Source organism: Aulonocara sp. 'chitande type north' Nkhata Bay, linkage group LG3 (assembly GCF_057382095.1).
Source record: "Aulonocara sp. 'chitande type north' Nkhata Bay isolate Kocher_YH1m ecotype deep benthic linkage group LG3, A_spYH_male_GT1.1, whole genome shotgun sequence".
NCBI classification, from domain to species: domain Eukaryota; kingdom Metazoa; phylum Chordata; class Actinopteri; order Cichliformes; family Cichlidae; genus Aulonocara; species Aulonocara sp. 'chitande type north' Nkhata Bay.
Window position 1 is genome coordinate 36,859,152 of NC_141346.1, and position 14,169 is coordinate 36,873,320.

General features: G+C 39.5%; 2 protein-coding genes across 2 annotated transcripts; both read right to left on the reverse strand.

Annotated features, from left to right (window-relative positions):
* Positions 1-831: 831 nt before the first annotated feature.
* LOC147335438 (obscurin-like) lies at positions 832-9,322 on the reverse strand. Its single transcript, XM_086286074.1, has 4 exons — positions 9,259-9,322; positions 5,412-5,708; positions 1,995-2,261; positions 832-1,068 (listed from the first exon to the last, which is right to left on the reverse strand). Exons 1-4 carry the CDS (start codon positions 9,320-9,322, stop codon positions 944-946), a joined length of 753 nt encoding a protein of 250 aa, XP_086142200.1. The 3' UTR covers positions 832-943.
* Positions 9,323-9,988: 666 nt separating this feature from the next.
* On the reverse strand, positions 9,989-13,302 carry LOC147335439 (uncharacterized). Its single transcript, XM_086287494.1, has 5 exons — positions 12,974-13,302; positions 12,338-12,628; positions 11,848-12,099; positions 11,517-11,680; positions 9,989-11,407 (listed from the first exon to the last, which is right to left on the reverse strand). Exons 1-5 carry the CDS (start codon positions 13,074-13,076, stop codon positions 11,060-11,062), a joined length of 1,158 nt encoding a protein of 385 aa, XP_086143620.1. The 5' UTR covers positions 13,077-13,302; the 3' UTR covers positions 9,989-11,059.
* Between the last annotated feature and the right edge of the window lie 867 nt (positions 13,303-14,169).

The following is a 14,169-nucleotide window of genomic DNA, read 5'->3' on the forward strand; positions in this document are numbered from 1 at the left end:
GTAAAAAAGATTTGTATGTGTAAAAAGAATTTGTGTGTGTGTAAAAAAGATTTGTATGTGTAAAAAGAATTTGTGTGTGTGTAAAAAAGATTTGTATGTGTAAAAAGAATTTGTGTGTGGACTTAGCCAAAAAAAAATGCTGCAAGTTACAAGTACGAATTTTGACCCTATTTTTCTTCCTTTCATCTGATTGGTCAATGTCATGTCAATCACAAATGTAACAATCCAATCAGAGAACAGATGGGTTTGGCTGTCGGAGGGGCGCTTTTTTGAACTGCAGGTCCTTGAAGGGTGATACAGTTTGAAGCTGGAGGATCTTTATATAAATATCCGATAGCAGCTAGGTCCCCTAACTTTCAGCTGCTGTTGAAAGGATAAAGTTGTGGTATATCAGAGGTTAGGAATACCATTATTACTTTAGGATTAGTTTAACACAAAGTCAGGCTGACCCGGGACCATTGCTTTGAGTCTCAGTGCGCAGCATAAAAGTCCTTTCACATCGGACGGAGGATGTGCTGCTAATGCTAACTAAAAGCAAAGGATCCAGAATTTGTTGCTGGCTGCTGAGCTCTGTGGGTTTTTGCAGCAGCTCTACCTGTACTAGATGCACCTGCTCCTTGTCTTTTCTATCTCTGACTTTATGTCCTCTACAAGAGTTTCTGGGGTTTTTTTTTTTGCTAGTTCTTTAAATGTTCAATTTAAAGAACTAGCTTTGATTGGTGCTCTGAGACTGAGTGAGACTAAAATATGCAATAAATACTGTGTATCAGTGTATTTAATGGGTATTTAATCCGTTTAATCAGGAATACCTATAATGTCATGTTATTTTTAAAAAGAAAGAAAGCTTTTGCACCAACCTGTTACAACAAAGATCTATAAAAAAAAATTAAAAATTATTGTTACATTGGTTTGTAATCAGTTTACTTAAAATTGTTACATCAAATCATTGATGAGAAAAGCTCTCACCCTTTATCTTTCTGCAGCAACACAGCAGCAGCACGAGGATAATTCCACTAACAAGTCCGATGATGAATGGAACAATAAATGAACCGATTTCAGATCCGAAGCCTAAAGTTTCAGGTAAAATCAGACCAAAAAGTCAAAACTCAAAGTCGAACCAGATCTGATAAAATCAAACCTAAAATCAACTGTACGTAATGTGTAAGTTTAGTAAGTTTAGGCCACATCAAGAAACAATAATGTCACAACTTTTAGAGACTCGTGAAATAAATGTTCTAGAAAAAAGTAAAAAAACAAAACGATCAAAAAAGACACATTTTAACATTAACAAGTTTTATGTTTAGAAGTCCCTTTAAATGCAGCCATTGCCATGGTTATTTTGAGTTTGAGATGTTGGGGGGTTTGCTTTTCTTTTTTTAAATCTTTTTATTACAGTTCTGTTCTTTGGGTCTTCAGGTTTATTCTAGGCTGTGATGAGTTTTGTGTTTGAGCTCCATAGTCTTCTGTTTATTTTCTATATTCCCAGTCATATTATCTGTATTTCTGGTTCATGAAACATAGTGGGAGGTGTAGAGCACCTGCACCCTCAAGGCCTTCCTTGTGGCAGAGAGATGTGCTACTTGGCTTAGTATATGCATAGAAGACTTATCAGAGTTGGATGCTAGCAGGGATGGGAACTAAGGGAGAGAACTGGAAAGTACCGGATTTTCAGAGTATCTGCTGGTATTAGGAAGCCATGGATTGGGTGACCTGGGTAGACACTTCTCAATAAATTGGGAGGCCCTGAGGGCACAAGAGCTGCAGTCCCAGATCGGTCTCCAATTATGTTCAGTCTATGCTACATAGCTTATGCCTGGGGATACTTAAAAGTAGTTTTATTAAAACTGTATTTCAATAAACATGTTTTTCTGCAATTTGAAGTCTCATCTCCAGTGGTCTTTTTTGTCTGTTTTAATTAAGTAAGAATTAAGTAGCTCCAGCTTTTGAGCCAGAAAGAAAAAATTAAATAAAGAGAGAAAGTACTTTAAACACACCTCGTACAGTGATGTTGACTGCATTGATGAACTCTCCTGATCCAGACTCACACCAGTACACAGTAACACCCTCCTGTAAGCTGTGGATCTTATAAGAGGATCCACTCAGTTTCTGGCAGTCACAGCAGTGTGAAAAAAAGCCTTTTTCACTAAACTTCCTCACTCTCCACTCAGTGAAGTTTCCCTCACAGGTCAGTGAGACAGAGTCAGAGGTGAAGTGTTGCACTCTGTCAGGACTCACTGTGAGAGACGCTGCTGAATGAACATCTGAAAAACAGGATGTAAGAAGGGTTAAATCAGGGTTATAATTCAGGCTCAATCTCCAATCACTGTGAGAAGCCTTCTCATTATGGTTCACATTTAGTCCAATGAGTTCTGAAGATTTTCAGAACTTTTATCTCTTCCTTTTCTTACATCTCAAATTGCTTCCTCATTTCTTCTCCCTCTGCAGACTGCAGTCCTGTTTTCCCAGCAGAAGAATGTCCATCATATAGCAGCACCATATGAACCATATAATAGCCTTCATAGGTTACTGTATAGCATACATAAATGGGAAGTGGATCTTTACTAGTTGAGAGGTGATGAGCTATTCTGGGTATTTAGGAGAAAATCTATTTAAATTTGAAATAGCATAAAAACATAGATAAAGTCCTGATGTCCCAGTTTTCCACTACATGTGTACATGTGATCTTATCTAGATATATCAGGCAATTCATGCATGCATATTTAATATTCTGTGAGTGAGGGAAGAGGCCATCTAAAATATTTTTACACATTTGCACAGAGAGGGAGTTGTTTGAAAGCAACACTAATCAGACTTGTAAAGTTGAAGTTAAAATTTAGTGTGTAAAGGATCACTTTTTAATTCAGGTTGGAATATACAGTATGCATTAGAAAAATAGTTTTGTGTATTCAAATTGCTCTGTGGAGCATCCATTTGTGAGTACTCAGAAATTAAAAATTAAAAATTTACTGTAAAATCTACATTTGTGGGACTCATCATAGACATTTGGTCATATCATACAGGAACTTTACACTTTAATGTTTTCTATCTGACATTCACATGTCAATAAACATATTGGAGAAAAACTTGGGGTCCAGTCCAAAGATATTTTGGTATGAAAACTTGAACAGCAAGGGACTGAACCACCAAAATTCTGATTAGTAGATGACCCCTTTCCTGAGCTGCAGCCATCCTCAACATTTGTAACCCTTATGAGACAAGCAAGGGTTACAAACAGTGGCGGTCCTAGGTTGTTTGGCGCCAGAGATCTTGTTGTATCTCTGTTGTGGTCAGTGCTATCCTCTATGCTGTTGCATGCTGGAGCAGCAGGTTGAGGGTCACAGATGCCAACAGACTAAATAAATTGATCCACAAGGCCAGTAATGTTGTGGGGATGGAGCTGGACTCCGTTAGGGTGGTGTCTTAGAGGCAGATGTTGTCCAAGATCAGTGTTGGGTAAGCTACTTTTAAAAAGTAATTAATTACTATGTACTAATTACTTAGTCAATATTGTATTTAAAATACTTATCTAATTACTGTGTCAGAAAAGTAACTTAATTACTAAATAAGTAATTTAACTAAATACTTCTTAAAATCCCTATAAACCTTGAGTGGGCAAACAATAGAAATTAAACTCTTTAAATAATAAATACATTTTTTAAAGACGGAGACTCTACAGTACGCAGCGGTAGCATCTCTACCACAATATAGGCTGCAATCATTTTTTTAAGCTCACCTTCAGACGCTTTCTGTGCTGCTGAAGTAAAATCATGTTTTGCCTGCTTAGCAGGAGTTGCCGCGGTGTTATCCGTGGATGATGAACAAGGATCACTCAGAAGTGTTCGTCTATGCTCTCGTGTCAGGCTCTTCAGTAGATTACTCGTGCTATTAACAGCGGCCGATAGTTTTTTCTCCCCAGGACATAGCTTACATATTACTGTAATATTCTTGTCTGCTTGTTTCAGAGAAGTGAAGAGACGGGAATATGTCCATTTCAAAAAACAGCCACTCGCTTCAGCCGAGTCCGACATCTTCCGCTTTAGAATACGACTATGCAGCAAACTGGCGCGAAATGACGTGCACCTGCACTACAGCGATGTTAAAGCGGCAGAGTTTACTTCTACGTTTAGAAGACAAATTATTGAAATTAAATAATGATATTCAGCGAGTTTAATTATTTTACAATGTAACGCAAGTACATTGTAAGTAACTGTAATTAAAATACCTAAAAATGAACAGTAATTAGTTACTGTACTTTTTCAGTGGAAAAGTAATTTAATTACAGTAACGTGTTACTTAGTAACGCATTACACCCAACACTGTCCAAGATAAGGACAATCGTGGATAACACCTCCCACCCACTCCATGACGTACTGGCTAGTCACAAGAGCACGTTCAGTGAGAGACTGAGATTACCAAAAAGCACCACAGAACGACACAGGAAATCATTCCTGCCTGTGGCCATCTCCCTGTACAACTCCTCCATCTAATACAATGTAAACACTGCAATAGTTACACCCTTTTACACACACTCTTTTCTACTCTGAAATATTCTTGTCAATTTTCTTGATATTTATTTATAATCACCTCTGTTAATCCTTGATATTTATAACTGAGTGATCTGTACATACAAACGGAAGGCGCCCTTACTCCCATCAAATGGGCGATAGAAAACCAATCAGTGCCTATGCCATCCCCAAAATGTGCTAACATTATGGGTTTTTTTCTTTTGCCGATGCCCGTGATGCCGCCCCCACCACGATGGCGCCCTGGGCAACCGCCCATGTTTCCCTTATCAAAAAACGGTACTGGTTACAAATGTAATTGTCTTATACTCATAGTAGACAAAACCAAGACCAAGACCAAGACAAAAAGTCTTTAAACTTTTTTAAAAGTTTTAAAAGACCATATGCTGCTTTGTTTACAGGTGTTGGGCATATTTATGTGTTTTTGTGATGCACTCGCACAGCCCTCCTCACCGCTGTCTATCTCACTCACTTACTGAGGGAACAGATGCACACTCTACTTGACTGTCGTGTCTCTCACCCTCTCTGTTTTTCACATAATGATATTATCCTTTATCCTTGCATGTGATTGGCCACAGTATGGAGGGATTGGAGCACAGATCGTGTGGACTATCTGTATTTGATTTTGTCATTCTGACTTGCTGTACTGGACTTTTATGATCTTGAATTCAAAGTATTTACAAATACTGTAAATAGAAATAAAGTTTTAACCCCCCAGTGAGAAATAAAGAAACAGAAGAGCACAAAGAAAATTCATGTGACTAACAGTTGGACACTTCACATTTTTCACACATCATCGTATCAATGCAGGAAAAGAAAAGAGCAGAACAGTTCATTATGTAAAATGAGCCAAATGTTTAGAAGATTGACAGTGTTTTTTAAACGCACCTGCAGACCAGACAAACTTTGGTTGACTGTGATCAGTGTGATACTCTGGGTCTCCTCTTCCAGCTCTGCACACATATCCTGCTGTGTGTGTCTGTCCATGAATGATGTAGGAGTCCTGTGCAGTCCCACTGCCATCAGGTAGCAGCTCATAACTGGAGGATTTCTCTGATAGATCAGGAACAGCTTTATACCAGTAGAAGCTCCATCCTGCAGACCGATGTTCAACCTCACAGTTCAGAGTTACTGAGGCTCCAGGACTCATCCATGATGGAGACACAGTGAGGACAGGACGGGGTTCTGTTGAGATATGATATTCCCAGAGTGACGCTCAAGTACGCACAAATGTACACTCAACAAAAATATAAGCGCAACACCTTTGTTACTGCTCCCATACCCCATGGGATGGACGTAGAGACCTAAAATTCATCCCAGATACACAATATAACCATCCCTCCCAAACAGTGGTCACAAATCAGTCCAAATGTGTGGTAGTGGGCACATCTGCTATATTGAGATAATCCATCCCACCTCACAGGTGTGCCACATCAGGATGCTGATCTGACATCATGAGTAGTGCACAGGTGTACCTCAGACTGCCCACAACAAAAGGCCACCCTGGAATGTGCAGTTTTTTGCGCTATTGGGGGTCTGGGGACCCAGAGCCGGTCAGTATCTGGTGTGACCACCATTTGCCTCATGCAGTGCAACACATCGTCTTCGCATGGAGTCTATCAGATTGTCAATTGTGGCCTGTGGAATGTTGGTCCACTCCACTTCAATGGCTGTGCGAGGTTGTTGGATATTCGTGGGAACTGGTACACGCTGTCGTATACGCCGGTCAAGCACATCCCGAACATGCTCAATGGGTGACATGTCCGGTGAGTATGCTGGCCATGAAAGAACTGGGACATTCTCAGCTGCCATCTGCCCTGAACAATGTGAACCATGATTCATCCGTGAAGCGCACACCTCTCCAACGTGCCAGACGCCATCGAATGTGAGCATTTGCCCACACAAGTCTGTTACGGTGACGAGCTGGAGTCAGGTCAAGACCCCGATGAGGACGACGGGCATGCAGTTGAGCGTCCCTGAGACGGTTTCTGACAGTTTGTGCAGAAATTGTTTGGTTGTGCAAACCAATTGTTCCAGCAGCTGTCTGGGTGGCTGGTCTCAGACGATCTTGGAGGTGAACCTGCTGGATGTGGAGGTCCTGGGCTGGTGTGGTTACACGAGGTCTGCGGTTGTGAGGCCGGTTGGATGTGCTGCCATATTCTCTGAAACGCCTGTGGAGACGGCTTATGGTTGAGAAATGAACATTCAATGCACGGGCGACAGATCTGGTTGACATTCCTGCTGTCAGCATGCCAGTTGCACGCTCCCTCATTGCTTGTGGCATCTGTGGCATTTTGCTGTGAGACAAAACTGCACATTCCAGGGTGGCCTTTTGTTGTGGGCAGTCTGAGGTACACCTGTGCACTACTCATGATGTCAGATCAGCATCCTGATGTGGCACACCTGTGAGATGGGATGGATTATCTCAATATAGCAGATGTGCCCACTACCACACATTTGGACTGATTTGTGACCACTGTTTGGGAGGGATGGTTATATTGTGTATCTGGAATGAATTTTAGGTCTCTACGTCCATCCCATGGGGAATGGGAGCAGTAACAAAGGTGTTGCGTTTATATTTTTGTTGAGTGTAGATCCCAAAAGGTTGATTCTGCTCATCTGGACGTCACATTTTCAATAGGAGAAACATTTCGTCACTCATCCGAGTGACTTCTTCAGTCTCAGCTGACTGCAGGTTTTCCCAATCTTATAAACAGTACATTTGCACAATAACTAAAACCAGCCCACTGAATGAACAACAGGTTGTGAGGTCAGTGACCACTGATCAACAACTGCTCAATGGCCATGAGTACCATTCACAGAGAGTTGGGCATGCCATCTTCGCCATCTTACAATGCTGTGATTGCAGACATACCCTTTGATCAGCGGTTGTTGATCAATGGTCATGACAATTTGCATAATAATCATCAATCATCAATCAAGGAACTGACCTCAGCCCATTGTTCATTCAGTGGGCTGTGAGGTCCAGAAGAACAGAATCAATCTTTTGGGATTTATTTACCCGGATGATTGAGCATGCATCTAGACAGGTGTTTTAGATCATCTCCCAAGCATTGTTGAGCCAGATGCTGAATCTAAAGTACCTCTTTACTCACTGGTGAGGCACTTGTTAGTATTCAGAAAATAGTCTTATTATTAGCTAGCTGCTGATGATCATTCTTCTACAGGGTATCTAGATATTACTAAGATTTACAACTGTATCATGCAGCACTTTTTCTGGCCAGGAATGAAAGTGGATGTACTGCGGTTCTGTAACACCTGTCACACTTGCGAGCTTGTGCCATGCCTACCGTTGCCCAGTGGAAAACATGAGGTGATGAAAAAAGAGGTGAATTGCCTAGAGGACAATGGTTTAGTCCAGCCCACTTACAGACCTTGGATCGCCACGTGTCTGCTCACCCCTAAGTCTGACGGTACGCCCTGTTTCTGCACAGATTTTTGTTATTGCTGTAACTGTCTGTCAATGGAAAATTGTATTTAGTAGTCAGTATAATCTTTTAGTGATATAAGTTTGCATATGATAGAATACTGCATGTAGTTATTTGTATTAGGAAATATTCAACCATGTATACTTAGAGGCATATAATCAATTGTGTGTGATCTCTAACAGGCTGCAGGCTTGGTGTGCACTCCAGGAATGCACCCCCACGTCCTGGGAGCATGAGAGTTCGTACCTTGTTTTATTGTTTTACGGTAGGATTAACGTAGCTATGTCTGTTTTAGTTTAAGTGCTTCTTTACATATAGATGAACTGCTGGACTTCCTCACCATGTTATTTAGGGTGAGGGGGAGACTGCCCTCTTTGTGACCAAGGATGTACCTTTTGTGCCTTCATGTTATATGACCCTTTGATCAGCAGGACACACACACACACACACACACACACACACACACACACACACACACACACACACTGAAGTATAAAATAAAGACAGGAGCAGTGCTCAGCGCGAGTCTCTCTGTCTGGAGGCTGCCCTTGCTAGCAAGAAGTCCTGTGTGTTTCTCTTCTCTGAGTCTTTACTGAAGAAGTGTTTTATAACATTTTCCTTAACACTGTCTGTGACTCATTCCCACTCCCTCATACGGAGGACTGCATTGACAGCATCGGTCCTGCCAAATTTATCACTAAGTTGGATCCCTTAAAGGTTACTGGCAGGTTACCTTGACCCCCAGAGCCTGTGACGTTTCTGCATTTGTCACTCCTGAGAATTTTATGGAATTTTATGAATTTTATGTTTTTTAAGTACACTGTGATAGCATTTGGCATGAAAAACTCTCCTGCTATATTTTAGCATTTGATGCATCTGGTATGTGTATCTGATGATTTGGTGATATACACAGATGCTTGGGTGGATCGCATAGTCATCCTAGAACCAGTGTTTCAGTGGCTAAATCAAGCCTCCTTAACCCTTAATTATGCAAAATATGAGTATATTAAATTAAATATTGATAAAGCAATAGTTACATATATGGGTAAGCAGGTTGGTTTTGGACAGGTTCATCCAGTGGAGGCAAAAGTCCCTGTAATACTGAACTATTCGGTTCCATCCAGTTTGTCTTGTTTTTTTGACCGGATGTACAACCAGAACCAGCAACTAATGTGCTGGGTGTTGTTGCCACAGGATTAACACCTTGTGCTCAAACGTAAGAAAAGCCTCAGTGCCTCCAAACACATTCTCCTTTTTTCTTTTCCTTTCTCTTCTACTAACAGTACCACAGTTGTCACCTACACCCTGTTGGCCAACCGCACCAAAGGTGGTCGGTCCAGGAAATCTCATTCTTGACAATCTGCACGTTTGATTTCGCAAAGATTTTCCATTGAACGCCCTTCCTGACACAAAACTCCATATCTACCAGAGCTTGCCATATAAGGTTATTCCTGAAAAGGCTGAATGTTCAGAGCACTGTACCAATTCATGAAAAGTTGACTGGATGACAAAATTGTAAGACCAAAATGTGCACAAGCAACAGGGATGATTGATGCCCTGTTGCTTCTCTAACCAGCCTTGAGCCTTGGTTGGATAACTTGAGATATTAAAACCCTAGAGTATGGAGGATGACTTTTGGCAGGATGAGTGGAGACCCACAAAATCTGTGATGACTGAAATCCAGCAATGCTTTGGTAGACTATGGTACCATAGCTATGCTAATTTCCTTTTCCAGTTGTACTTAGCACCCGCCCACAGTGGCAGACTTACTACCAAATGGTTTGCTGATCATATTATTACTGTGTTTGGCCAGCCACCTCACCTGGCCTGAACCCTTTGATAGTTCTCCTTGCTAATATCCACTAGAGTAGGGGTCAGCAAACTGTGGCTCCAGAGCCGCATGTGGCTCTTTCATCCTTATACTGCGGCTCCCTGTGGCTTGGGAAAATAAATTAAAGTATTTAGGCGAAGTGTATTTTATTTGTGTTAGTTCTTTTTTTACTTGTAGTTCTAAACTGGAAGATTATTGTGATGTTGAAATATTAAAATTACATTATATTTTATTATTCTTCATCACTCAAAATAAGCGTCACACTCGCACAAGCCAGTATACCCACCAAAACGCTGTGCATCGAGACTTTCAGCCCCAGGTTGGCCAAGTATGGAGTAATGTAAGAAAAGAAAAATATCAGAAGAAAATAAAACATTCAATGATGCCTGGGCAGATTCATTTGCATTTACTTCTGACGCGAGTGACCGACCAATATGCCTAATTTGTGGATTGTTGATCTTCGGATCCACATAAGTATGTGAGCAGCTATTCTCCACAATGAACTATGTTAAAAAGAATAGCCAAACAAATCGATCACACCTCACAGATGACAGCTTACAGTCCTGCAAAAAGATGAAAGTGACTTCGTACTTTTCTCATTAAGCACTTCATGGATTTCATAAGCAACACATTCTAGTTGTTTATACAAAGCATAAAAGGTGAACAAAAAGCAATATATACAGTGTTATCTTCATTTTAGATGTCAAAAAGTATTTGCGGTTCCCACTGTTTTATTTTCCGAGGAAACCGGGTCCAAATGGCTCTTTGGGTGTTAAAGGTTGCTGACCCCTGCACTAGGGTAAATGCTAAATTTATCCACTTAAACAAGTTTAATCAAACATAAGCAAATATCCATCAACAGCTGCCCAATTAGCATGTGATTTAATGGGGCACAATTCATACATTTTCTGTACTTCTAAAGAAAAAACAAAATGATTTGGTGGATAGAAAAATTCATTGCTAATATAAATAAAATACTATTATAACAAATAAATATAAGTGAATAAGCTCCCAAACAAAGATCAGCATTTGGTCTTTCATCTCAGCATGTCAGCAAGCATCCAAATTATTCAGCAGAAATGTAACTTTTATATAGAAATAATCATAAGTCCTGTGATTACTTTTGTATTAGTTCTATGAATTGATCTTTTTTCTTTTCTATGCTGGATATATGTTCATTTTCTTGTAATGTTTTTGTTCTCTCGTTTTCTTTTGTTTCCCACTGTTCAAAAGTCCAGTTTGGCCTCTGGGTGGTGCTACACATTCAGATTTTTTGGTTTCTGCAACACGCTGTAAACTGTGTCGACCTGTGTGAGCCGTTGTTGTGCCTCCTCCACTGTGGCAGTCTCTGAAGTATTTTGGTTGTTGTTGCCAGCAGAAGAGGCTTTCACTCCTGGAACAGTGTAGATGGTATCTATTGTGTAGCTTGCCATGGAGTTAATTTGCTCTCCTGGGCTGTTGGTCTGGCTGTACTGAAGGATGTCTGCATTCTCATAAGCAGGGTCAGCATCACTTGACGAAGACACAGTAGAGGCTCTAGACTGAGATGATGGCAGAGTACTAATGGGCTGGCTTTGTATTGAGCGGATAGTATTTGTTGGAGCCTGTAAATAATAAAGTCAAATATTCAGTCACATTATGACACACCACTGCACAAGTTATATAATATAAAATATAAACAGATATAAATATCTGTTAGTGAATGCAGCTTACCTGGTAGGATTTCCATTTTGCTGAAAATAATCTTTTAACTAAAAAGAAAGAAACTGTTACGAAGACGCAGGCGAGTAAAACACAAACAATAATAAATGCAAGCGCTCTCGTTGGTGGAGGGTGTTGTGCATTCTCTTTATCATCAGGATTAGAGTTATTAAAACCTGCAGACACAGAAACGTAATTTTAATGAGCAATTTTTTTCAGACATAAAAAGTAAAATAATTGTATGACAAGAAACAACAATGTACATATCTAAATAACAGGGGAAATATAATTCATGTAAAATGAATCAACAGCATGTTATTTAAAATTAATATTTAATACTTACACCTTGTTAATGTTTCAGAAGAATTACTTGTGCTAACATGGTTGTTGCCTCTACAGACCACAGCTCTGTTCTCAGTGAAGATGGTGATGTTGACCTCACTGAATGATTTCTGAGATCTTCTGCAGCTGTCTTCATCACAAACAGACCAAAGCCAATAATCCTGAATGGAGCAGTTTACTGTGATACTGCAGAGTCCAGCAGACTGGTTGGAGCCCAGCTTTAACATTGTAATAACAGGTGTGGGAACCATGTCTGTAACATTGAGCCAAACAGATAAATTAATGATTTAATGCAAAAAAGAGAACTGACAATGACCCAGGTGATTCTAAAATTGTAGGATATATGATGTTGTGATTAAAGACAATGACAGATTCTGTTTTTCTTTCAGTCACAAAGAAATGTAAAAGCTTACTGTAAGACAAATTCTACTAAATCCAGAAATATTTGAATATTTAAAATAGGACAAGACAAAGTTCTGCTTATAACTTACCTTGAACAATGACTTGATGTTTCTCTGACACTGAAATAAAGTCACGGCTGAGTGAGAGTTCATATATGCCAGCGTCTGTATCAGCCAGGTTTTTAATACACAGGGAGAGGTTTCCAGCACTATAAACCACTCTGTCTTTGTATTTTGGATTGATTTTTCTATCATCAGCAATAATTGTCTTGTTAAATTTCCATTCGACACGTTCATATTCTGGCAATTTCTTAACATTCAGACACACTGAGCTGTTTTTTAGTCCATAATATGTCGTTGGTGGGTCCTCTGCCATGAGACCTAAGAGGAAAAGTGCAGCAAGAGTCTTAAAATACATTATTAAACCTTAAAACCACAACATGCACACAATAGATATATTCTAGTAAGTGTATGGTGTATGAAAGAGGAAATCACTTTGACATCCTTTGTTTTGCAACATAATGTTGCAAAACAGTAATTCCTTTTTAATCAAACTTCCAAGGAAAAAATACATTTAATTTCACTCATTAAACTTTGCTTCATTCATCACAATTGCATTTTTTCCCTAATGAAATCTCTGATACATATCTTTAAAAAATTATTTGATAATTAGGTCAAGTTTGGCATTAGTTATGTAAAGAACAAAAACATTTTCATTCAGCTTACCTGTAACAATCCAAAAACTCAGAAGCAGAATCATTTTTAATCTACACAAATTTATCTGAACGTAAGAAAAGTGGAATTCATAAACAGGAAATCTGCTGTGCATGGTTTCTCTGCTGTAGCCAGCTATGAATGCAGCAAATATGGCAGGTGTCAGAGAGAAAAAGAAACGCTTCAAAGCCCAGGAAGCGATGCATCATCTGCTGGATCAGAGAAAGAAAAAAAAAGTCTGCCAAATGCAGCTAAACTACACTTCACTTAATTAATGATGATCCAGATATTTCTGTTCATTCATAAATGTTATGATTAAAATACAAGAGGTGACGAAGACATTAGGGTAGTGTGTGTGTGTGTGTGTGTGTGTGTGTGTGTGTGTGTGTGTGTGTGTGTGTGTGTGTGTGTGTGTGGTGCTGTAAAGACTTTAGCCTGTTGCAAATAAATCCTAATATTTAAGGTTAAACAAGAAGAGATCAGGGTTAGCGTGTGGAAAATAAGAGAGAACAATGGTATGAAGGAAACAGATGCATACGTATGTGTGGTTTTTGTATGAAGTCTGTGTGCAAATGTGTCTGTGGTTGTTAGCATACTAGCACAGAAACATTTTACATTATGGTTAGAGCCGGAAGCAGCAAGTTTTCACATTGAAGGAATTGATCTCTTATCAGATGCTGGTAACATTTATTTGGCATCTAAAATTTATGATTTTAAATATTTTGCATTGTGAATTAAATACACATTTTACAAACTCATTGTTCCTACTAAAGTGCACTATAAAGGTCACAGAGAAGAACCAGGCAAATATAAGATGAAGGACAAAAATGCCTATACTACTGTAGTACCAATTTATTGTGGTATACACTGTCTATATACTATGGTAAGATATTATCAATCATATAAGATGAAGAGTGGAAAAGTAATTGGTCCAGAAGTATGAATGTTTATGATAGAAGGCAGGGGATTTTATAACCATATTTTTCAGCATAATCTTGGAGAGTGAGAGGTTGCCTGAAAATTGAACAGAAAGAGTACTAGGACAGGATGATGTGCAGAGCTGCAGTAACTACAAATGGATAAAGTTGATAATCGATATCTTTGTGGAATGACATCAAGGCGATGAGCAGTGAGCATCAGAGAAGAAGCACTACAGATGTCATGTTTGCTTTGAGAGTGTTGATGGAGATGAGGTCAGAAGGAGAGCC